Genomic DNA, 25753 nt, shown 5'->3' with positions numbered 1-25753 from the left:
GTTTATGGCTGCTGTTCTTCCTCTTTGTGTTAGCTGCTAACTGCTATCAGCTACTTTTTGAATCTCCTGTGGCAGGTTGCACGCATAACACGTCATCAAAAAGTCCTGTCCTGTTTATACAGACGCTGTGCCTACCTCCTGTGCCAGCTTTAAAGAACAACAGTAAATACTTTTCCCCTAACCTGATATGAAGTGTGTGCACATGCGAGCATTTTTGATGATCGCCTCCATCCATGCCTTTTGTCTTATCATGTTTAACCACCACTTTGTTTTTGTTGACGGGCAGTGGCGGCTGGTATGTGTTCAAATTTATGATTTGAGCCTATTCTGACTCCCAATAACACAACAATACGACATTTTAAGATCTACAGCTAACAAACTGATGTCATTGTGACGTCAGCCCTAAAAGGGTCTATACACCCATGAAACAAACATTGTGATTCAGTCTATTGTACAGTTATGACATCACAACTTCACAGAAGTCCTGACGACTCATTCAAAGGCACAGTTTCTGAATATGGACTGTGTGCATTCCTCTTTGGATTGAGCGTTTTGATATTTTCACAATATTTAAAGCCAACAGCACCGATACCTGTTTCATAATAATAACAACAAAAAGTCACTTGAGGAAATATAAGTTTTTACAGTATGTGACCTTTAAAAAAGCAAAGTGTCCTGAGTTTTCACAGTTTAAACGCATCTTTGAGGAACTCCTCTCTGAGTGTACTCAGGCTGATTGAAGCATCTCTATCATTGCTTCTTCTGTCGACCAATCAGTGTTCCCTCTCCTCCTCCTCCTCCTCCTCCTCCTCCTCCTCAGACAGACCCGACAGCCTGAACACTCCCTCCTCCTCCTCCTCCTCATCCTCCTCCTCTTTTACTACACATTAAAACATAAAGCCTCCCCACACTCCGCTCACTCCCTCATCTACAGCCTCCATCAACGCTTCTGCTCCTCTCTCCTGTGTGATTCATCCTGCAAACTGTGAGTTCACTTCTTCCACCAGACATGAATGCACCTTTTGTGACTCTGTGGACTTTGATTTATCCGACCAGCCTTTCCAATCGTGCAGTTTTTCTCTGCTCCCTGCTGCAAAGCTCGCGTTGTTAGAACCGATTATTATGCTGTTTGTGCGCATATGTGGCCGATTCAGTTTACGGCTGCAAAGTTTGTAAGTGATTCTCCTGATGTGGAAAGTCTCCGTTCATTTTCTCTTGTGTGAGTCACAGCAGCCAGCGAAAACAGAGAGACAAAAGCGTTTCAATTTATTATGGAAACACGGGCTGTTGCTTTGCTTATTATGGGGGAAATACTCTGGGCGTAAAACGGGCAATAGAAGCGCAGGAAGTAGTAGTCTGAACATTATGTAATACTTAAAAAAAAGAAAAAAAAAGAAAAAAAGGAGGTGTGCAAAAGTCTAGGTGAATATGAAAGCAACATGTATGAATTTTATTTCTTTTTTAAATGCATTTCTCCTGTTAAATAATTTAGAGAAACATCCCATCAGCCTCACCTCCAGTCTGACCGGTCAGCAGAAACAGCAGACAGATGAAGTCAGTTTGGGGCTGGGCAGTGTATCCATACTATATCAATATTGTAATGTGAGACTAGATATCATCTTAGATTTGCATATGGTAATAACATACGTGTTGTTTCCTGGTTTTAAAAGCTGCACTGCAGTAAAATGATGTAATTTTCTGAACTTACCAGACTGTTCTAACTCTATTATTTACCCACTTTATCATCATATCCACATTACTGATTAATTATTTATCAAAAATGCCATTGTGTATACATATTTTTTATCATATAATTCAAATTCCTATTGGTTTGGAAGGCTCAGTAAATGGCATACATATATTATTTTCCCGTCATACAAGAATAGAGGGCACGTACTTTTCCTAATATGGAGGTGGACTCTGGTACATAAAGAAAAAAATCACAAATACGCCTGGAAGGGAAGAGAAGGATATAAACTAACAAACAAAAACATGTCACACATATGTCCTCGTACATCACTCTGCAGGGTCACATAATCACAGAGCATGTTCATAATTATGTAGGCTTATATTCTGAGTCCATAACCGGTCCGAAAGGGATTCATAAAATGCTATTTCCACCATTGCATTAACCCATTCTTTCAATTCTTTGCCTTTCTTGTCGTCCAGTGTCTCAGGATAACTTGACAGACAGTTATTAGTCTCACAATAATAACAACAAATGCACACTTGGATACGTTTGGTATTTGCGACTAATCCCCCAGTAAACACAACTTTGGACTTAAAGGGATTTCTGAACCAAACCAATGACTTAAGCTGTCTTATTGTGTAGATATTTAATGAAAGCACCAGTAGTCAACCCTACAATATCGTCGATATCGAGGTATTTGGTTAAAAATATCGTGATAGTTTATTTTCTCCACATTACCCAGCCCTCATTTACTCGCCCATTGCTCCTCCAAGCAAACATATCTGCAGCATTATAAACATTATGTCACACCAGTGTTGTTGGCAGTGCATCAGCAGACATCCATGGATCTTAAGTGATCTAAAGGCGTGTCCCTGGTACAGCATTTATTGATCAGCCTCTTACAGGAAGTCCACTGGGTGTTCTCTGTCTGCACTGAAACCTGAGCTGCCCATCATTAAACACACGGCTGAACAAACTCCACAGTAATGTTACTCCTTCAGGTGGTGTTGATGATGATGATGTGGTGTGTTTGGATTGTCTCTGGGTGCTGTAATCTTTTAATATCTAACTGTAAACAATAATGCACCATGCATGCAGGTGTAAGGTGTAGTTACAGAGCAGTATGTGGATCACAGGGTAAACGAAGTTGTGGCAGAAGTGAGGAAGTGGACGTTGTGTCATCACAGCGGACATCAGTCTCTCGGCAGGCAGCAATAATCCTGCTGCCACAGCGACTTGTAATCTGGCTCTTGTGTAATCGGGGGGGAAATCTGCATAATCTCTCACTCTCATCATGATCTGAAGTTTATTTCTAACTTCCTGTCACTCTGAGTGCCAGATTAAGTGATACTGGAGAGTTTAAAGAGACAGTTCACCCCAAAATCAAAAAGTATTTCCTCCTCCCTGTGGTGCTATTTATCAGTCTAGATTATTTTGGTGTGAGTTTCTGAGTGTTGGAGGTGTCAGCTGTAGAGATGTCTGCCTCCTCTCCAATATAATGGAACTAGATGGGACTCAAAGCGTCAAAAAATACATTTGAAAACTCAACAGCAATGTCTCTTTCCAGAAATCATGACCCGGTTACTCAAGGTAATCCACAGACCTTGTTGTGAGCAGTTTCATGTGGGAACTATTTTCTTTCTACCAATCTACACCCACCAACTGTATCCCTGTGCAGAAGGAAGTGTGCATCTACTCATGGATGAGGGGCTCATGCTTGTGACAGAGAGATATAAACATTAATGGTGTCTTCCTCAGCTGAGCTTTAACGTTAGATAGCTAGTGGTGCTAAGTGAGCTAGCAGTAGATGCACTCTTCCTTCTGCATGGTGATTCACGTAGGAACTATTGTCTTTCTCCCGAACTATACCCGCCAAATGTGGGGCTTGTGGCAGCAAGAAATGTAAACAATGGTGTCCTCCTCAGTTGAGCTATAACATTAGCTAGCTCAGTGGTGCTAGGTGAGCTGGAAGTAGATGCATGCTTCGTGATGCATGGTGATACGTTTATTTCGGTAGAAAGAAAATAGTTCCTACATGCATCAACATGCAGAAGGAAAGGTGCATCTTTTTTTTGCTCTCACCTAGCACCGCTGAGCCAGCTAACGTTACAGCTCAGCCAAGGAGGACGCCATTAATGTTTACATTTTGCGCTGTCATGACCACCAGTCTCTTGTTCATGAGTAGATGCACACTTCCTTCTGCACAGTGATACAGTTGAGGGGTGTAGTTCAGTTAAAAATTAACATAGCTCCTACATGAAACTGAGTAGCCACATCATGATTTCTGGAAAGAGACTTTTATGTTGAGAATGTATTTTTTGGCACTTTGAGCACCACAAGCTGAGTGCCATCTAGATCCATTATGTTGGAAAGAAGGCTCTCTACAGCTGATATCTCCAACACTCAGCAACTCACACCAAAATAATCTAGACTGATAGCCAGCACTACAGGTGAGAGGGAAATATGTATTTTTGTGGTTTTTTTTGGAGTGAACTGACCCTTTTACTGCGCCTGCAACGAGTTCACAAGATTAATTTATTGAAGCGGTCTGCAGTCATGCTGCAGTAGAAACATAATAACATTAAGCGCTCCACTCTGACTCCATAAAAACATAAGATGTGGGAGTTAAGTAATTGGGTCATGCAGGTTGTGCAGCATTGAATTTGGGTGTACAGTGTTATCTCTCGATGTTGGCAGGAGTGAGATTTACAAAATAAACATCTGCTGATAATGGGTCAAAGTTTCTCAGTTATTAAAACATACATTAGACAATGTTATAGGTTGTATAAGCTTTATTTTCAGATATTACGAAGTGGTTTTTCTCTTGTCACTTAAATTAATGCAGAGAGGCTAAGAGGTTAAGGGTCAAAGTCATTTTCACACCACATATCTCTAAACTTCTCATGAAAATCGTCCTTGCTTTAGGCTTTGAGGTGATGCATTTTTGAGAATACCCAGTGGGTTTTACTGGCATGACAAGTTGGAGAATGTTCCCAACTCATTAAAGAGCATTTAATCCTGCAGATTATGTGAAAACTAAATAAGGAGAAGCATGGCTGTCACCTGTCAGAGTCAAATGTCAGATGGTGTTCATGTCAGAAAATCAATCAATCAACTAATGCATGTGAAAAATGTATTCATGTGACAGTAGCAGCAGTAATGCTTGACTAACTGCAGGTCTAAGAACTAGTTTGTCTGGTTGCGGAAAGTATGCCCGAGCCCTATAGCTCTATACACTGAAAGCCTAAATATGGTGTTAAAAAAAAGCCTCTTGTCAACAACACATGTATGTGCAGCGCGTAACCACTGTGGTTTAGTCTTTCTCAGCCGTTATCCACAGCTCTACAGAATCATACAGTTCAGGAAATGATGCTGATATGTAAAAATAACTTCCTCACATTTACTTGGTCTCTTCTTTTCATCGTTTGCTGCATCTCTCTGTCCTCCTCTGCGTCCTTAGGTTGGGAGTTAAAAGATTTGCAATGAAAGTTTTACAAGGCAAAAATATTAAAATCACCCCCTGTTTTTTCTCCTTCTCCCTCTGACCTCCTGCATCACCATATTTACTCTCATCCTCCTTCTTTCTTCATCCCCATCGTTCCCTTAGAGTCATCATGGTTTCCCATAAGGAGTTCGCGACAGCAGGAAAGCAGCCGGGCCTGCAGGTGTGGCGTATCGAGAACTTGGACCTGAAGCCGGTTCCTCAGGCCCTGCATGGCAGCTTCTACACCGGGGACGCCTACCTGCTGCTCTTCACCACCTCAGCTCCTTCATATAACATACACATGTGGCTAGGTAAGACATGGACACACACTGTGCACCCAACATCTTAATAATCCCATTTTCAGCCACTTAGAATTTTAAGTGTAATGACTTTTATCTGAACAAAATTCTGCTAATTGAAATCTTCCGCTTTGTCTTGCTTTAACAAAAGGGATGTTTTCAAAACAGGAACAGTCTTTCGTTACATTTTTGAGAAATAATAGAAGCAATTTCACTGCAGTGTGTTCCCTAAATGCTATCATTCGTTTGTTCCCCTTGTTATTTGGTTATTTTGTACAAAGTTTTATTGTTTGACAACTGTGATTTTATAGTAGCACTACTTCTCTAAGTGGTGATATGATGTCCCGAGGTTCACACAATTCCCATTGCGTAAATGTCAATAAAGTATCGGCTCTTGAAATGAGTAAAAGAACAATACTGTAATCACTTCCTTGGAGAAGTCAGTGACAAACTAAAGTAAAACTAAAGTAAAATATTAACAAATTAAGAAGGAACTACTTCCAAAGCTGAGACAGATACAGGCATGGCACAAGACTGAACATCTTTGCATTTTGACCGAGGCAAATACACTAAGAAGCGCGAACTCACAATAGCTGCGACCACGTGTAGGCATGCATTGACCCTTTTTTATTTTTATTTTCACAGATAGATAAACACACCATGTTCACACCGTGCCCCAATATCACAATTGTCTCGCAGCCGCCCATCAACTGTCGCCTGGTTGTTCACATCAATAGCACATTTATTCACGCCGGTCAGCAACAGTTCTGCTCCTCTGCTCTTTTCTAGTCACATGTAGAACTCTGTCACTGTCTGTCTGTGTCTCTCACTCTCAATATAGACACAAGTAACAAATAAGTGGAAGCACAGGGTCCATATTCTGTCATTTATAATAATCAGCTCATGTATAACATATAGATTATATTCATTCATTTTCTTTAACTGCTTATCCTGTTGGGGGTCACTGGGGGGCTGGAGCCTATCCCAGCTGACATTGGGTGAGAGGCAGGGTACACCCTGGACAGGTCACCAGACTATCACAGGGCTGACACATAGAGACAGACAACCATTCACACTCACATTCACATCTACGGGCAATTTAGAGTCACCAATTAACCTGCATGTCTTTGGACTGTGCACGCCTTTTTTTTACATAGGCCACTCCCACTCCCACTCTCCCCCCCCTATCCTGTTGGTATGAGCACTGTGACACAACTTCACACATGTTTGACCTCCTTGCCAAATTTCAGTGACCACCAAAGGGTGGGGATATTTTTGTGGACCAACCAACAGAGCAGTTTATAGAACAAACTTGTTGTCGTTAAAAAGCTTCAGGTACTGTGAGACTAATAGAGCAGTTTACACTCATGTGATTGTGTCACCACAGCTGTGGTTTTGAAGTGACTATAGATCAGATGAGGCGTCTGATCTCAGAGCTGAAACATCCTCTGCTGTATGAGTCGCTGAAAAATTCTTCTCTGTAAGTCAGACCAGTTTGTGAAATTCCTCTCAGCTGCACAGCTCCCTCTCTGTGCCGTCTGCTCTCATCCCAGCTCAGGCCTGTGCAGAGGGAACAATAGCAACCAACTTTATACCCTAAATCGAAGTCTTCCCATGCTCCGAAAACTCTGAGTTACATAACAGACTCAAACGAAACCACTGTAGGCCTGTTACTCACTTCTGGAATACCCCCGGAGGCCACAAGAGACCAGTCCCTGCATGTTTGTAGTGATCCTGCCAGTTCTCCTCCAGTGCCGGCGCACAGTCTGTCCTTTTACTTCTCTGCTGCCATTGCAACAGCCTGTAAGACACTGTAGCAGAAATAACATGAGAACATAATTAATCCCTCTGTCTGGGATCAATGTTAGTCATGAAGGATCATGGAATAGTTTATCCATGTTGTGTGCCATCTGACAGTAATAGCAGGATACAGAGCGGCTCTGCTGCAGATGTGGTTTGTGTGATTCAAAGCCTCCGGTCCTGACTCAGAGGCGCCATAAGGTCACTGCAGAAACTACGGTGCTGCAGTTTGCTCTGCTAATGTAAAATAACAGAATGTTTTTATGAGAAACTTGATCCTTGAGTATCTGTGTGGAGCAAAAGTGTGAAAACAACCCAGGAAAAGACTACAAATGTCTCTTTCTCTGTAGGGGATGAGTGTTCACAGGATGAGAGCGGTGCGGCGGCCATCTTTGCAACACAGCTGGATGATTTCCTGGGTGGAGGGCCGGTGCAGTACAGGGAGTTGCAGAATACAGAGTCCAACACCTTTCTGGGGTACTTCAAGTCAGGAATCAAGTACAAGGTGAGCTCCACTGTACAGATGTTAAACATATAACAATATACAAAGATGCTAAACATCAGCCTGTGGGTATTGTCATTGTGAGAATGTTAGCAATGCTGGTGTTAGCATTTAGCTTAAATTCCTGCCCTGCATCCATGCCCCAACCTATGGGGTTAAAAGATGAAGCCGATGCGAAAACCTAAAGTTACGTGTAATTAAGGGCGTGGCTGCCTTGAGTGACAGGCTGTCTGCGAGGTGTCACCACTGTTCAGTCAGGAACACTTTAGTCAAAGAAAACTTTATTTCCATCTGGTGCTCCATCAGTTGATTGGGCTGTGTGAGATCGGCTGACATAGCTGGGATGTGAGCTGAGCTTGACATCGTGTCCTGCCTGAACTAACGCTATGCTCGTTTTTTTACACAGAGACGTCGGCCTCTAGTGTGACACATAACATGGGCGTCAGGCAGTGCTTTATAAACAATAAGAATGACATAACATGGAAACAACAATAATTTACACCTCCTGTTTCATGGTGGTTAATCTCACCCTCTGCTGGGAGGGTAAGAAGCTCCCGGACCTCATTGTCTCCCCAATTTGCAGACATTTTTGGCTGCTGTTTGCCTTTTTTGAGTTAGACACTAACTGCTAGTAGCTGCTCATTAAATCTTCCGGTAGCAGTTTGCATAAATAAGATACCGTCAAAATATCACACCTGTCCCACTCATGGTCCCATTCGGCCAGCTTTTTCACAGATGCTGATACAGAACAGTGACGCAGAATTATGGGGCGACATTCCCGTCTTGAACAGGCACTGGTAAAGGGGCTTATGAGTCAGATCCACCCCTCGCTCCTCCACAGCTCCGCCCTCTCATCAAACATGGCCACTTCCAGCTACAAAAATCTAAGATGACAACAGCCAAAATGCCAAACAGGATTCCACAAACCAATGGGTGATGTCACGGTAGCTTCATCCACTATTTTATACAGTCTATACGTGCCTCTCAGATTTGCTAGCATGTCTCAGGTCTCATTTCTTTTAAAAAATACTGTACAGTTTTACCCTTTTTAGGCCTCTAAAAATTATTCAAACAGTTTGAGAAGGGAAAACTTAAATAAACTGCTCACAGTTTATATGTATGCACCATGACGTGTGGTCACAAAAAGGGTTAGGGACCATTTCTCTAGGTTATTGCCCTCATAAATGAGTCAACTTTAAAGACATGCTTCTGTCTTTTTTAGTCTGCTATTCCAAAATACATGCTTAAAAATATAAAGTGTGCAATGAAGAGGTTACAGTATGGTTCTTACAACATAAACATTAAGTTCAAATGACAAAAAAGTGACAAACGGAGCAACGATCTGTCTCAGGAATCTGTTTGACCTAAATATATCCACAGGGTTTAATGATTGTCAGCATCACATGAACTTTGTCAAACAGAGCGACTGATGAGTCTGAAGTTCAGAGGTAACTCAACATTCCCCTCTCACCATGCCAAGGCGTGTCTGTCTGACTGACTGACTGTAACTGAGGCAACCACCCTGCTCAAAGGAGGACATTTTGAAAAGACACAAGCCACTTTTTAACCAGCCATCTGTTTCGTATTACCATGAAAACCATCCAAACCTCCTTCTGGCTATAGTTGGATGTAATTAGGCCAAACTCTTGTTTACCGCTTTGCAGAGTTGGTGGGTGGAAACTCTGCTCTGCACATGTGCACCAACACACACACAGTTACACAGTGTTCTTCAGAGACAGAGCTAAACCTCATTATCTCTTCATAGTTTTGGTAACTCCACTGTTGGGAAACAATCCTGCCATTAGAATAAACAGAGCCGGCATTGTAGCCATGGAAAATTTTACTGCCTCTCTAGTGAGGAAGATGAACGGCATGAATGTGGTTTCCATTTTGAGGCCTAAAGAGCCACTCCTCCAGATGCTCACAAGACTCTGTGCCTTTGTTAGTAAATGCTAAGCCCTCAATAGACATTTAAAGACAAGGAAATTCTTATTTGTATTTGTTCTTGTGAAGAAACAGGTCTCAGCTTCAGTTTCTACATGTTAAAGAGTGCATCAAACTAAAGCAGTTAAATTGTTTTTTCTCCCGCAGAACATGTCTGTTGCTTATTTGCAGAGAATTATTTGCATGCCTTGTAAATACTTGTTTTGTTTAATGGCTTCACCAAGGACGGCTCGTTACGACACAATCCCGCCTCGCAGGTACACCACTGTTGCCCAGAACAGACATGATCCTCCTTTCCAGAAGCAGGCATCATGTTAGTTTCATTTCTCCCCATCTGATAGGGTTTATTAGCTTTGTTAGCTGTGATTTATAGCACATGTTAATCCCATTATTTGGCACAGCACAAATTTACAGCCCTTTGTCCTTTGAGGTTTTTACTGCGCTGTGTGAAACTCATATCACCCTCACTGTGCAGCGAATATTGAGCTCTTTCTCTCATTAAAATCATCTGTCTCCTCACATCCTGCCTCAGACCTCTCAGTAGTGCATTTGTGACTGTTTATTCGACTAACACAAGGCAGTCGTAAACCACACAAGATGTACAGTTTGTGCCCTTTTCTCCCCGTAACTGTGCACGTGTAATGAAGGAGACATTTCAGGAAGGATTTCCCTGCATGTAAGCTGACTTGAATTAGTATCTTTTTTGTCACAGCTGGGGGGTGTGGCCTCAGGTTTTCAGCATGTGGTGACCAATGACATGAACGTGAAGCGCCTGCTGCATGTCAAGGGTCGCAGGGCCATCAGAGCGACAGAGGTGGACATGTCTTGGGCCAGCTTCAACAAGGGAGACTGCTTCATTGTTGACCTCGGCAAGGTGGGCTGGATTTATCTGTTTCAGTGTGTATATGTGTGATAAAGAGTGTATCTAAATGCTTACTTAGATATACTTACTGTCATAATACTAATGGAAGTGCTCATGGACTATATTCTGTATTCAGTACCATCATTTGTTTACTGTGAGAGAGTGGTGACTTAAAGGGACAGTTCACCCCAAAATCAAAAATACATATTTTTCCTCTTACCTGTAGTGCTGTTTATCAGTCCAGATTGTTTTGGTGTGAGTTGCTGAGTGTTGGAGATATCAGCCATAGAGATGTCTGCCTTCTCTTCAATATAATGGAACTATAAGGCACTCAGCTTGTGGTGCTCAAAGCTTCAAAGAAATACATCTGAAAAACTCAACAGCAATGTCTCTTTCCAGAAATCATGACGCGGTTACTCAAGATAATCCACAGACCTTGTTGTGAGCAGTTTCATGTAGGAACTATTTTCTTTCTACCAAACTACACCTGCCAACCGTATCACCACACAGAAGGAGTTTGGATCTACTCATGGACAACAGGCTCATGCTTGTGACATTGTGAGATGTAAACATTAATGCCGTCCTCCTCAGCTGAGCTGTAATGTCAGCTAGCTTGGTGGCCCTAGGTGAGCTGCGCGTTGATACAGTTGGATGTAGTTTGGAAGAAAGAAAATAGTTCCTACATGAAACTGCTCACATCAAGGTCTGTGGATTATCTTGAGTAACCAGGTCATGATTTCTGGAAAGAGACATTGCTGTTGAGTTTTTCAAGCGTATTTTTTTAGGTGCTCTGAGCACCGCAAGCTGAGTGCCATCTAGTTTCATCATATTGGAGAGAATCTCTACGCCCAATATCTCCAACACTCAGCAACTCACAGTAAAACAATCTAGATGAGTGGTTCCCAACTGGTCCAGCCACGGGGTCCAGATTGCTTCTCAGTCATTAGTTCAAGGTCCACACAGTTTAATATATTCCTATACTGGTGTTAGGGCCATGTCTCGGATCTAGTTTGCTGTCTCTTTTAGGTAGCTGCTGTTTTTCACTCACTCTACAGAAGGAAACAGCACTTTAAAATAAATGGTCTGTGCTGGAAAATCACTGTACTACAAAATAAAGTGTGTTTTTTACAAACTTGACAAGTCTGAGAGTCAGTTGTGGTCCATTCAAAATGGATCCACAACCCACTTTTAGACCCTGACCCACCAGTTGGGAACCACTGATCTAGATTGATAAATAGCATGACAGGTATTTTTGATTTTGTGGTGAACTGTCCCTTTAAAGTAACAATACTTAAGTTTTTTTTTTTAATTTAAACCCCTGTTTATGGTCATAATTTTTTTCAGCCATTCAATGTATTTACATCCTGTACTGTAATTACCCCTTTATATAGCTGTTGTCATTGTTAGCGGCTGAGTCTGCCATTTTGGTGCTGAATTCCCACTGCTTACTGAAGCATGAAGGACTCATAGAAGACAGCGCAGCATACAATACCATCTATGCTGATAATAAACCCAACATTTCCCACTGATGCTCCTTTACCTATAAACTAGATCATGGTTGCTCATCACATGATGCAAAAGGGACAAATGAGTTTCTTCTTTCTTAAAACAAACTAAATTTGTTTGGCTGCACTGTAAACAGATACACCAGGCTCCTCTGTTAAAAACAGCCATATTTGCTGCCTCAGAAGTCTCTGACCTGTTTTTAAGGACACCTGCTGTTACCACCAGTAACCTTGATTGTCAGCAGATCAACCAGGACTGAAATCTTAAAGATTCTAACTTTGATATGCATTTCCTGTCTCTCCCTCTCCTGCAGGACGTCTATCAGTGGTGTGGCAGTGAGTGTAACCTTTTTGAAAAGCTGAAGGCCTCTAATGTCTGCATCGACATCCGAGATAATGAGAGAAACGGCAGAGCCAAATTGCACATGGTGGAGGAGGGAGAAGAGCCACAAGCAGTCATTGATGTAAAACACAGTCTCCCGTACATACACACATTCCTCATTTTGTTTCCTTCTTCCGGTTGAATCTCGGCCACACGCTGAAGTTTTCACCCTAAAGGTGATCACTCGTGAGCTAAAGCTGTAAGTGGTATTGATGCATTTCACAGTCGGTGATTAGTCAGCGTGGGAACGAGTGGACACAATGCTGTCCTTTGTAATGCGCTGCTCATGTGCCAACTCTGTGCCAAGGCGACATTGTAAACACTTCCTTTACAACAAGAGAGGAGGGTAAACTCCAGAGAGGCCTACAAAGAGACGGGGGGGGGTTCACAGAATATGTTTTAAATAAATCAAGATCTTTTTCAGTCTGAGAAAAGCTGAACGTTGTCTACAAAACACATCACTGTCGAGGCTGACGTGCCTTTACTTGTGTATAAAACCTCAGTTGTAACTGATAATTATGACAGAAAGATGAGAACAATGATTAATTCCTCTACTTGTGTAGGCTCTGGGGCCCAAACCCACCATTGCCCCCGCTACATCGGACGACATAAAGGTGGAAACCGCCAACAAGAAGAAGGCTGCCCTCTACATGGTGAGTGACGTAAGTGACAGTCAGTTCAAATGAACTGAATTTTTATATATGCATGATATATATGCATGATATATATGCATGACTTTGATTTCTAGGCTGGGATTAAGATTTTAACTCAAACTCAAAACTCAAAAGGAGATATTTCAAATGAAGCCTGATAATTGATAAAGCTGCATTTTTTGGTGCTGATTTGAATTTGAAAACAATTCTTGAATATTATAGCCTGAATCAAGGGCAAATGAATTTGCAAAGATGCCTGCATGTTTAAACTGTCTGTCACTGAATGCAACTTTTAGAAATAAGACTGTAAAATAATGCATTTTTGAAAAAATCTGTTTTATATTGTAAGAAATTAAGATGTTTTGAGGTTGGTGAATGACCAACTGAAGGAATACTTCACATACATAGTTTTTCTCACGTGCCTCTGGTGAATGAAGATTTCAAAAACTGAGAAAATTCATGGTGAATTAAAGTAAAAGGCAGCTGAGGTGCATGAGACAGATAATCTGTGAGAAAGAAATATTCTTTGGGGTGCTCGGTAGCTCATGGAGTAGAGCTGGTGTCCCATGTACAAAGACAAATGTCCTTGCCACAGCGGCCACAGGCTTGATTACAGCCTATGGCCCTTTGCTGCATGTCATCCCCCTCACTTCACACTTTTCACACTTAACCTGTCCTGTCCAATAAAGGCATAAAAAGCCCAAATAATAATCTTAAAAAAATCTATATGCCTTCAGTGAACTAAGAAACCAAACACATTGAAAGTTCTTGATGAACTGGGGTAAAATGGGGCCACGTTAAACAACAGCAAAACATCTGTTTACAAACTCTCTCACACAAGTCTAGCAGTATAATCCAAGTCTCATTTATCCAGTCGTTTGCTCATTTAAAACAGTTCTGTATACAAGGTACGTGCTTGGGTGAGCTTGCCCGATTGCGTGACTGGTCTACGTGTGAGACTGTTAATGCTGAAGTGTTTTAAATAGTCAAGTTTTAATGAAAATGAAAGTGTTTGGGAAGTTCTGAGCATACGACCGGATAAATGAGACTTGGATTATATTGCAGGAGTTGTGTGAGAGTTTGTAAACAGATATTTTAATGTAGTTTTGCTGTTGTTTAACGTGGTCCCTTTTTACCCCAGTTCATAAAGAATTTTCTCCATTTTTGGATTCTTCGTTCACCAAAGGCACGTGAGAAAAACAAAGTTTCCTTCCTGAATCCAACCCAACACATGACGAGTAATTAATGTACAAATGGTCATTTATTGGGTAAGGTAAGGTAAGTTAAGGTAAGTTAAGGTGATAAGATAATCCTTCATTCATCAGGGACAGGGACAGGGACAGTGCAAACAGGAAGCATCATTAGAGAAAAATACAATTCGAAGCAATATATATGTAAAATAAGTAAACTGAACAAAAACAAAGAGAAATATAATAAGGAAGCATGTTCCTCAAGCATGTCTAACCATACACTTTGAGAACAGAGCTGGTCGCTGATATGGTCCCTCTGCCTTGTAGATCTCTGATGCCTCTGGCACGATGAAGGTGTCGGTCGTGGCTCAGGCCAGTCCCTTCAAACAGGCCATGCTGTCTCCTGATGAGTGCTACATCCTGGACAACGGGGTGGACAAGAACATCTTTGTTTGGAAAGGTGCCGACAGCATCACCGACTCAATAACACAGCAGGAAATGAGCTTTCCTCGCTGTCCTCACCACTGTTTTTTCTGCTTTAATTATAAACATGCTAATTAAAGAAAAATGCTCACTAGGTAGTTTATTACATAGATTCTCTCTTGAAGTAGCATATGGGAGGGTCAAACTGCACAGTCTTTTTGAGAATTACAACCATCTTGTAATTCTTGACCATCATGTCATCTCTTATGTGATTCCAATCAGGTCCCAAGGCCAACATGGCGGAGCGTAAAGCAGCCATGTCAGCAGGTCAGCAGTTCATCAAAGACAAGGGATACTCCAATAAGACACAGGTAAAGCTGACAAGTGCATGAAACAAACATGAGTCTTGCAGAAAAGCAGCATCTGGTATCACCTGTATTCACACATATAATACCATGTCAAAGATGCAGCTGATAACCTCTCTGACCTCCCTCCTTTACAGATCCAGGTACTTCCTGCAGGAGCTGAGACGACCATGTTTAAGCAGTTCTTCAGTGACTGGAAGGACAAAGACCAGACCACGGGCCCCAGTAAGGCCTACACCATTGGCAAGATAGCCAAAGTGGAGCAGGTGCCCTTTGATGCCTCCACCCTGCACAACAACAAGGCCATGGCAGCTCAGCACGGCATGGTGGATGATGGCAAGGGCAAGGTCCAGGTACGAGTGTGCTAAGAGTTTGTTTTTTTAAAGACTCAGATAAAACAGTGTGGTGAGGTTTGGAAAAACAGGTTGTGTTCTGGCTTTCAGATTTGGCGTGTTGAGGGTGAAAAGGTGCCTGTGGATCCCTCTAGCTATGGTCACTTCTATGGTGGAGACTGTTACCTCATCCTCTATAGCTACAGACTGGGGGGCAGGGAGCAGCACATCATCTACACCTGGTGGGTAAAAAGAATGATCAATTAAACCAAGTGTACAGAGGTGGAGCTGGAAGGAAACATCTGGAGCTCAGCCCAAACCTGGGGGGTGGGCATTTACAGCAGCTTTATGCACTATTTTTTAGCCATTTTGGGTAATAAAATGCCTAAAATTTGTATCTGTATAAAATAATGGATAAAGCCACCATGACGACACCCATTAGTTTGTGGACTGCTGTGCTGAAGACTTGAGTTTGGCATTTTGTCTGACATGAGGGTGGAGCTGTGGAGGAGTGAGGGGTGGATCTGAGGGTTGTGTCCTAGAACAGTTAAATGAAAATCCTAATGTCAGGACAGCTTAGGAGCTCTTATGATCTTCATGGGGGAGAAAGCGGGAATGATAGGTGGGGTGCTGCAGGCACTTATAAAGGGGGATGGGCTGGCCCGTGCAACTCAAGATGATTGGTCTGTCTCCCTACAGATGTGGTTGTTATTGGAGCTTCCATGATCGGACACGCCTGAAAGGGGGCTGCATTAAATAACAGCAAAACTCTCATTGTGATATACCTCACTCCGTTTATCAGAGGGGTTACCCTGGTAAACTAAAGTTTTTAGCACTTCCACATTGGCTTCATTTTTCAGGCCCAGAGGTTGCTGCTTGGGAATAACATGAAATTCGCCAAGGAAAAAAAAAATCATCCTGTATAATCTACATCCTATTTTGTATCTACTTAATCTCCAACTCTCTTCATTATTCTGAACTGCATAGAAGATGTGGGCGGAGCCTCCAGGTCTGAAAATTGAAGCTAATGCGGAAATCCCTTAAAGATGCTTTCTCTCTTATGGCCAGCAGGGGGCGACTACACTGGTTCAGAAAAAAGAAGTCTGATTGTATCAAAATGTACAAGAAAATGACCAGACTTCTCACTTGGTTTTGTCCAGGTCCAGACTTTTGAATTCACCCACTCCATTGAATCAGAGTTGACTGATTCGTCTGGTATGACATGAAACAGCAATTTCTCAGTTAGTCAGTTTAGATTAGCCAACAACGCCACAGGCTGGACTAAAGCTGCTGGCAAGTGTTGGCAAGTGGTGCGCCATAACCAATGATGAGTAATAACAACAATGGCAGGCGCTATAGACAAGACATTGGCTGCTATCAAGGCTGTCCTGAATCAACATGTCTTCTCAGTATCACCCGACATCTTTGTTTGTTTTACTTCACTCTGCTTCACTCTTAAAATCCTGGCAAAACCAACATGTTGCTATAGGTTAGGGAGAATTCAAACCACCCTTCGAATGCAGAGTGGACACAGCGTCAGACTGACGATGAAAACGGAGTGTAATGTGTTCACAGTTCTCTCTGATATCAGGCAACACTTGATTTTTTACCTCAGTATAATTTTCCTGATGAGTTTACGGTCTCAATCTGTAGCTACAAATCTTCAGTACAGCATGACGTTCATTTTGTAAATTATAATCCCATTAAGAGTCTGAGGCCATGGCTCTCTGCCGGAAAACAGTGGATTGCCCCCTTCAGGTTAGGAGTGAGTTACTGCCGCAAGCAAGTACAAGTACCTCAAGGTCTTGATCATGAGTAAGGGTAGAATGGAGCGTGAGATGGATCGGTGGTTTGGACCGGACTGTTGTGGTGAAGAGGGAGCTGAGCCAGAGGGCAAAGCTTTCGATTTACTGGTCCATCTATGTCCGAACCCTCACCTATGGTCATGAGCTCTGGGTAGTGGTCTAAAGAGTAAAGTGGCAGGTACAAGCAGCCGAAATGAGTTTCCTCCGTGGGGTGGCTGGACTCGGCCTTAGAGATAGGGAAAGGAGCTCAGACATCCGGAGGGAGCTCGGAGTAGAGCCGCTGCTTCTTTGCGTCGAAAGGGGTCAGTTGAGGTGGTTCGGGCATCTGATCAGGATGCCTCCTGGACGCCTCCCATTAGAGTTCAGGGAACATCCCACAGGTAGGAGGCCCCGCGGCAGACCCAGAACATGCTGGAGGGATTATATATGGGGTCCCCCAGGAGGAGGTGGAAAGCGTTGCTGGGGAGAGGGACGTCTGGAATGCTTTGCTTGGTCTGCTGCCCCTGCGACCTGGCTTCGGAAAAGCGATTAAAAATGGATGGATGGATGGATGGATAGTCCCATTTAGACTTGAAAAGACGATAAAGCAGGGTCTGCTTCGGGGCGTAGCTACCTTTTGACGGTCAAGTCGCTACCGCCGCAGTGTCCTCAGGTTCTCAGTTGGATCCACCCCCTCTCCACACCACAAACCCATCGGTTCATGAATGTTTAGCTGATGAATCTGCTCCATTTAATCTGCTGTCCATTGCAAATCAAGGATTCCAAACAATGGCGAGCAAATGTGGTCGTCAGTACTCTGGATTGAATATTAGACTAACAGAAGAACATTTACTGAATTATACTTACTTATTTTGGACTTATTTTGGGAATAGCATAGTAAAATAAACAACATGGGCATATATTATTAACTGAGTGGCACAAAGTTGAAGGTGTTTTAAAAATCTGCATGTATGTACAGTGTAATTTATGTGACAGTGTGAATAACAAGCTTTAGTTGAGCGTGTACACACAGTACCCTACCACACCCAGTCTGAGACAACACACAACCACACACACACACACACACACCAGTAACAATGGTGACTGTAGGAAACTAATTCAGACTGTGTGTGTGTTGCTGTGTAAGGCAGGGGCTGAAGTGCACACAGGATGAGCTGGCAGCGTCGGCGTTCCTCACTGTGAAGCTCGATGACTCAATGGGAGGATCCCCGGTTCAGGTTGGAGCTCAACGTTGACACAATATTTACCTTTACATCACGTGTGAAAACAAGTTCAGACTCTGCACAGTCTCATTATTGTATCTGACAACATAAGCACCACATTAAGCTGTGAGCCAAGAGTATTAACGGAATAATAAAAGATAATGAATTTAGTGAGTAATAACTCATAATAATATTAGGAGTTTTCTTCCTTGAATCTGACATGAATAGACAAAGTTTTTCGAGTTCTCTGAACATGACAGGATTAAGGAACTTGAGTAAGAAGTTGCAGCAAAGGTGTCAAAACTGAGAACTAACTTGAAGCTTTCACAATAACATTTAGCTTATTGATTTGCTCATTTAACCTTGCACATAACTTACAATTTTTTCTCTTGGGTGCCATAAAGGGTGAGTGTAAAAGAGACAGAGGAACATGATGTGTGGTTACCTCACGATAGCAGCATGTAGGGTGCTAATGAGGGTTCAGCTCCTCAAACTTATTAAACCAGTTATTACAGAGGATTTAAAACCAGAAATAACTACCAATAAATAACCAGTAATAACTTCACTCTTCTGCCATGAAAAACAACCGACCCTGGACAACCAGCAGAGGGCATTGTTACTTTAATGTTGCTATTAATACCACTCTGCTCAAGCTGCTGCACTTCCTTACTGTACATACATAACAGTTTCAGATCCTCACAGTCGTAACAGAGTGCTGCCACATCACCTACTACCATGTGAAGCTTCAACTCCAAACTAGATCAGTTACTTAAGAGTTTCATTTACTCTCTGTCCCAGTGATGCAGGCATCAAAACATAATTACAACTTAGCCCGTTTACAACAAATTACATGACTTCGTCCACAGGTGCGAGTGACTCAGGGCCAGGAGCCTTCACACCTGATGAGCCTGTTCCAGGGCAAACCCATGATCATCCACAGTGGAGGAACGTCCCGCAAAGGCGGACAGTCGCAGACTGGTAGCACTCGCCTCTTCCACATCCGTCAGAGCTCCTCCCGTGCTACCCGGGCTGTGGAGGTGAGCCATCCGCCGGCACGTGGTCTTGTGTTGTTGTGGTCACATTCTTGATTTCCACCTCCCACCTGTCTACATGTGTTCCCTCAGGTCGAGGCCTCTGCTTCCAGTCTGAACACCAATGATGTGTTTGTGCTGAAAACACCCAGTGCGTTATTTGTGTGGCGGGGCGTTGGAGCCAGTGATGAGGAGATGGACGCTGCCAAGCATGTGGTGGGCTTCCTAGGTGGCAGTCCCAGCCAAGTGTCAGAGGGCAAGGAGCCAGGTGGGTGTCCTCTGTGGACTAATAGACTGTGTGTAAAATAACAACAGGAGGGACCAAGTCATTTGGTACATTCACGTGCACACCAATATTTCACCATTATTCTGAATATGACAATATTCCAAATTTGACGGGGGTCATGTAAACAGCATGTTCCATTTCAATATTTGGAATCAGTCCTTATTCTGAATGTAGCAGTTTCCGATTGAGACGTGGGATACGCCGATATTATTCAGGTTTTAGGGGCATTCTTTGGACATGTGCACAGACAAGTCCGCTACTGGTGGAAAAAAAACTCCTGGCCCTAAATTTTGCCTTGATAAACAACATATCAGCATATGCACAGTATATAGGTTTTTGGATATATGCAAATATCCCAGTGGCAACTTTTTAAAGAAGGTGATCGAAGGAATGAAAGAGAGGCTGGGTGTCCATGGTCCAACAAATCTGCCAGCACTGGGAAACTCTGAAAAAATCCTGTTTTGATTTAAAGAAGCAAAATTACAAGCAGCTTTAGCCATTCCACTTTACCATATTTTGATGTGATGTTGGGGCACGATAATCGGAGTATGCATGGCTGCATGTAAAAAGAGTATTAGTGGAATATTCGTTTCCATCAGCCATGTGAACAGCTTAGTAGGAATATTGTTTTTTTCGGAATAAGTGCAAAAACAGGAATATTTTGTGCATGTAAAACATAGTCATTGTAACCTACAGTGTTTAATTTGAGGCCCATTCATGTCTTGTCATTCTAAAATGGTCACACATCAAACCGACGAAAACCCCATCCTTCTGCTCTGCCAACTGAATTATCAAACACGAAATGACCCATTAGGGGTTGTAGGGGGGCTGGAGCCTATCCCAGCTGACACTAGGCGAGAGGCGGGTACATCCTGCACAGGTCACCAGACTATCACAGGGCTGACACATAGAGACAGACAACCATTCACACTCACATTCACACCTACGGACAATTTAGAGTCACCAATTAACCTGCATGTCTTTGGACTGTGGGAGGAAGCCGGAGTACCCAGAGAAAACCCACACTGACACCAGAGTAATATTACTCATTACTCATTGTTACTCATTTTAACAACAGAGTGATAATATTTCAAATGTACAAATAACACGGATGCTTTTGAAAATATGTTTTTATTTGTTTAAACAAGTTTGTTGGAAGTTGTTTCATCTCCGTCTGTTATTTTAGCCCTGCATGTTCTGCTAACTACAATTTGTTTTTGTGGACTAGCATAGTTTTTGTCTGTGAATGAATTTATCTTTGGTATCATTTCTTTTCCAACTGGCGCTCAGTTACATAACATTATTCATCATGGTTCATTACTACAACTCGATTGGACACTATCAGACTGGTTCAAACAAAGTGATCATCTGGTGAATTCAGACTTACTGGGAATTGATTAAGTTAATATTAGTTGATCCAGAAAATGAAAAGAAATTAATTGATTCGTGGCATAGTCTTAACTCTTCGGGCTCGAGGGAAGGTATCAAGTATTTTCAGGTCAAAAGGCTCAAGTCCATGTAAAGTCACGAGTCATTGGTGTTAAAGTCCAAGTCTTTTATTTCTGTCAAATCAAATCTAACGTAATCAAATTCGTAACTCGAGTCTGACTCGATTCCACACCTCTGCTTATCCATGCATGAAAATAAACTGGGCAATCGGTCGAGACGCATTTTTCTTTATTCATATGCCAAATATTTTAGAGGATACCGCTGACAGAGCTAGTCTGATTTTGACAGCTACAGAGGGTGGATGCATCATCAGTCGTCATAGACATACTCATTAGCCTAATGGCTGCACAGTCCTGTAAAGCCAAAAGTTTTCTTTAATCAGTTCTACTTTATCTTAATTGTTGACTTGACTTTGAGGAATAAGAAAAGCTTGACTGTGTTCAGTTGAGAAAATTACACTGATTGTTCCAGTGACGACCAAAACTGCAGCTGAGTCATGTCTGATTGCCACGTGCTGCATGTTGCTGTGCAGATCAAGTCATTGGCCCGATGACTGACTGGCCTGATAAACAGTTACTGCTGCATTTCTGGTCTGGTTTTGATTAAACTTAAAAAGATTATGCATCTCCTCAAGAGCTGTGGTGGAGGAGGTGATTCACTTCCTGTTTAAACAAACAAAAGCACCAAAAATGGGACAATCTACTCGGAGCTGATGGATGTATTATTTTTCTTCTGTTCCAGCTGATTTCTGGTCTGCTCTTGGTGGCAAGAAGGAGTACCAGACCTCCAAGAGTCTGCAGCGGATGATCAATCCCCCACGTCTGTTTGGCTGCTCCAACAAAACTGGACGACTTACTGTAAGTCACAGTGGTATAACAGCACAATCTGTTTTCTTACTAAGGCGTATATGCTGCAGATGTGGAACATTTATTTGGTTTAGCCTGTCAACACAGCTAATATAGTGTAATATAAAATAATCCACACACATTGCATCTGAGTTTGTTTCCTGCTCTTTCTCTCAGGTTGAAGAAGTACCAGGAGACTTCACTCAATCCGACCTGGCCACGGATGATGTCATGCTCCTAGACACCTGGGACCAGGTAAGATGAGCTCCCTGTTGTCATCATTAGAGCCTGTGGAAACATTTTTAAACTGTAAAATGTTGGTATGCAGTTCAGAGCCTCCACAGACTACACTGAGACATACATACTCTTAAAATGTTGCATAGCTGGAGACTGTTTGAGTGACTGAGTGTGTTTCTCTTCCCTGTAGATCTTCATTTGGGTTGGCAACGATGCTAACGCAGAGGAAAAGAATGGAGCTCCCAAAATAGGTTTGTTGCATGAAAATGCTAAAAGAAGAAACAGATGCAACACACATATCATATTGTCTTTCTGCCAGAAAACACGACAAAGTCATAGCTGTTGCGTTGAATGAAAGTATTTCAAGTGTTTTCAAAATTACTTGAGAAAATGGCCATTGTTCTTTTTCTTAAACCACCATGAGTGTCGCAATTCAGGATCAATACTTTTATATTAATGAAAAAGATGAAGTGAAAGGTGAGAGGTGTTGCATATAGTGATGAACTTAGACAATTATTACCCGATGCTGCAGCTCTAAGCTCTGGAGCTTTTAAGTCTCATATGGGCTCATTGTTTTGGTTTTAAGGCCTGCAACTTAACTATTATGCTGAAAATACGCCAAGTAGTGGCGACATGAAGCTCGCAACAAAATTTTTCTGTAGCCAAGAGGTGTGTTCAAGTGTTTTAGGTAGGAAGAAATTCTTTGTTACATAGGTCAACATGTCACAGAAGTCACACAACTTTGTGTAGTGACTGGATGAGGCTGTTCTCTGGCCGTAATTTGTTGCTAAAAGTTAAACTACCCTGCTTGCTGCCGGTTGCTGTGTTTTCGGCCTTATGATTCACTTTCACCGCTCTCGTCAATGTCTTTGATTTGCAGCTGTTTTCAAGATAAAGGCAGATTTGTACTTGTGCGTGCAGAACCTATTTGCCGTGGCCTACGCAGTTGTGAGCATTTATACTCGCTCAGTGGTGTGTTTGTTTCACTCTGCAGTTACACCTCCACAACACTAGTCGGCTGCAGCGTTTCTGTGAAGTGCTGTAAAGTTGAGTTGATTCAAAACACACATTAAACACACATTAAACATGGCTCAATAGCAACAATTTCAAACACAAGTACACAAATCAGCTTCACTGTAACTCGCAGCATTCACAGACAAAGCACTTGTCTTTATCTGGACACATTTTCCCCACAAATACAACATGCTAACATTATTAGCACAAGCCTATGGCATTTTACATTGTATGAATTAACCTAGCAGCTAGCAAATTTTCCTCTTCTCATATGAAGTCAGGAACAACAACAACATTTAACAAAGGTAACGTTACAAAATTTGGCTCCATTATAACTCACAAGGTTCACCGACAAAACAACTGTCTTATACTAAACACGTTCTCTAAACAAATATAACATGCTAACATTATTAGCACAAGCCTATGGCATTTTACATTGTATAAATTAGCCTAGCAACGAGCAGAGATTTCCTCTGCTCATATGAAGCCAGGATAAATCACACACAAGACTTAAAATGATATTTAGTGGAGGCTTTATCGTCTTCACAATTTATTGTTTCTTATCTGTGAAATTAAAGTAAATAAAAGCTTTGTTTCCACTGAGGGAAATGGTTTCAGCTTACAAAAATAGACAGGAGGTCTGCCTCACCGCAATACGTAGATTTCTGGGGAGGTGCAGTTCAGGCTAAGGTGTAGGGTACGGCATAGGCTCAATGTCGACACAGAGCCTCCAAATGAACATGCTCTGATGGATGAGTAAATGCCCATCTATTCTCTCAAGGTAGTAATATGTCAGTGTTTTGTTTCCAACCAAGTGGGCGGAACAATTAATGCAGGTTTAAATTTCCTTTCTGCAGTTATGCTGCTATATGTTCTCACTTCCTGACTCCTGTCCGCGTGTCTGCCTTTCTGTCCCTCCCTGTATCTACTTCTTGTCATGCAGCAAAAGAGTACGTGGACACAGACCCGTCTGGTCGCAAAGGGCTGCCCATCACCACCATCAAACAGGGAGCAGAGCCTCCAACTTTCACTGGCTGGTTCCAGGCCTGGGATCCCAAGATGTGGGAGACGGATCCACTGGACAGAATCCGTTTCTGAGCTCAAAGCTAACGTCTCTTTTTACCAGTCTGACTCCTTCCCTGTCCAGCACCTCCTGTTGCTACTCTGTTTATTTTAACTCCAATCCCTAAGTGCCAAAACCAATGTAATCACTGTTATCAGGTTGTATGGCTGCCTCTATGCCTTGGTCACGGTGCAGCGCATCAGACTTTATAATCAGGAACGCATCACATCAGTCGTCAGATGACTTCCTGCAGCAACGTTATCTTTAATTGCTAGAAGTGGTTTATTGATCTGTTGCATCCAACAGCTTGTCGCCTTCATGTCTTCATCGAAGCCCCTAATATGATGAGGAAATAGGAAAGGAAGCCATTTTAGACAGCTGGAGATATCCTCTGTTTCTCTCTGCTCTCTTTCACTTCAGAAGACGCCATCATGCTTTCCTTTGTTGTTTTTATTCTTAATGACCTAGTATGTCAGAAAGTTTACTCCATGACTCTGCAGTGTCTACATGTTGTGTTTTATTATTGGTACTGGAAAGCTGGACACTTACTAGAAGTTGCATGCTGCATTTTGTTTTTATCATATTCTTTGCTTGTGAATTTCAAAAGGCGTACAGCGGTGTGTGTACGTGATGTCTTTATTACTTGACCCTGAAACGCCCACATGGATGGCTTTTAAATAAAACTCCCAGTATTTCAAATCTCTGTTTTCTATTGGAATATTTTCAGGGCTGATGAGTAAAGGATTCAGATTAATCCTACATATGCACATTCTGCACATCCAGCATTTGTAATCTGAATCAAACGTACAGAAATTGTCAGAGGGTTTATCAGCCAGCTTTCACTCGGTTTCTCTGTCCTCTCGGGAAGAGAGAGCGGGATCTTGTTGCAGCTCGCAGCATCTGTCTGAGTAGGAAAAAGACATGAAAGCTCAGCTCACAGCTGCCGTCCTTCAGGATGCACAGAGACAGCAGCCTGTGTTACAACCCAAAAATGACTGTTTTTGTCAGTGGAGTCTGGTGGCTTTTATGAGCGCATGGATGGAGAACTGAGGCCATTAACAGCTTCTGAACGGGCTGTCTGACACTGAGGTAAAGCGGTGAAAAGACTCTCAATATAGTGTACATTTACACTGTTTTGGGTTTTTCTATTTAGGACTCTTTTTTTGTAGATGGCTAAAATAGGTTTCGCTGCTGCACCCCATCCACAGCAGCAGGTTTGCACTGCTTATCTTCTGTGTGTTGCCACTCCTCCCACGTCTCCCAAAGCAGAGGTAGTCATGTGTCCTGGGCTGAAAAAATACCCTCCAATGAATAATTAGAGAAATTAAAATTAAATTTCTGTATGGTATTAGATTATAAGATTAAATCTGGAGTGAATAAACATTTTTTC

General features: G+C 42.3%; 1 protein-coding gene and 1 long non-coding RNA gene across 3 annotated transcripts; one reads left to right on the top strand and one right to left on the bottom strand.

The window, feature by feature from the left end:
- Positions 1-849: 849 nt before the first annotated feature.
- Positions 850-25066, top strand: scinlb (scinderin like b). Of its 2 annotated transcripts, none has more exons than XM_050074692.1 (17): positions 850-985; positions 5298-5485; positions 7624-7778; positions 10432-10593; positions 12401-12550; positions 13032-13121; positions 14639-14771; positions 15017-15105; positions 15237-15452; positions 15543-15673; positions 18363-18453; positions 19305-19475; positions 19563-19737; positions 21946-22061; positions 22227-22304; positions 22477-22537; positions 24244-25066. In XM_050074692.1, exons 2-17 carry the CDS (start codon positions 5305-5307, stop codon positions 24396-24398), a joined length of 2154 nt encoding a protein of 717 aa, XP_049930649.1. In that variant the 5' UTR covers positions 850-985; positions 5298-5304; the 3' UTR covers positions 24399-25066. The 2 variants fall into 2 exon arrangements, with proteins under 2 accessions (XP_049930649.1, XP_049930648.1); XM_050074691.1 differs by having other exon boundaries at positions 13032-13130.
- Positions 6152-14717, bottom strand: LOC126408923 (uncharacterized). Its single transcript, XR_007571971.1, has 3 exons — positions 14592-14717; positions 7152-7284; positions 6152-7033 (listed from the first exon to the last, which is right to left on the bottom strand). It is a non-coding gene; the product is annotated as an uncharacterized LOC126408923 (long non-coding RNA).
- Positions 25067-25753: the final 687 nt, after the last annotated feature.

The sequence above is a fragment of the Epinephelus moara genome, chromosome 21 (genome assembly GCF_006386435.1).
Source record: "Epinephelus moara isolate mb chromosome 21, YSFRI_EMoa_1.0, whole genome shotgun sequence".
In the NCBI taxonomy this organism is placed as follows: Eukaryota; Metazoa; Chordata; class Actinopteri; order Perciformes; family Serranidae; genus Epinephelus; species Epinephelus moara.
Note: the sequence above shows the minus strand (reverse complement) of the source record. Positions and strands in the feature narration are given on the sequence as shown.

Excerpts from the sequence above, each read along its gene's own strand:
- scinlb (XM_050074691.1), top strand. The coding sequence starts at position 5,305 with ATGGTTTCCCATAAGGAGTTCGCGACAGCAGGAAAGCAGCCGGGCCTG. Across the intron at positions 15,674-18,362 it reads CAGCACATCATCTACACCTG|GCAGGGGCTGAAGTGCACAC; the intron begins GTGGGTAAAAAG and ends TTGCTGTGTAAG. Across the intron at positions 18,454-19,304 it reads TGGGAGGATCCCCGGTTCAG|GTGCGAGTGACTCAGGGCCA; the intron begins GTTGGAGCTCAA and ends CTTCGTCCACAG.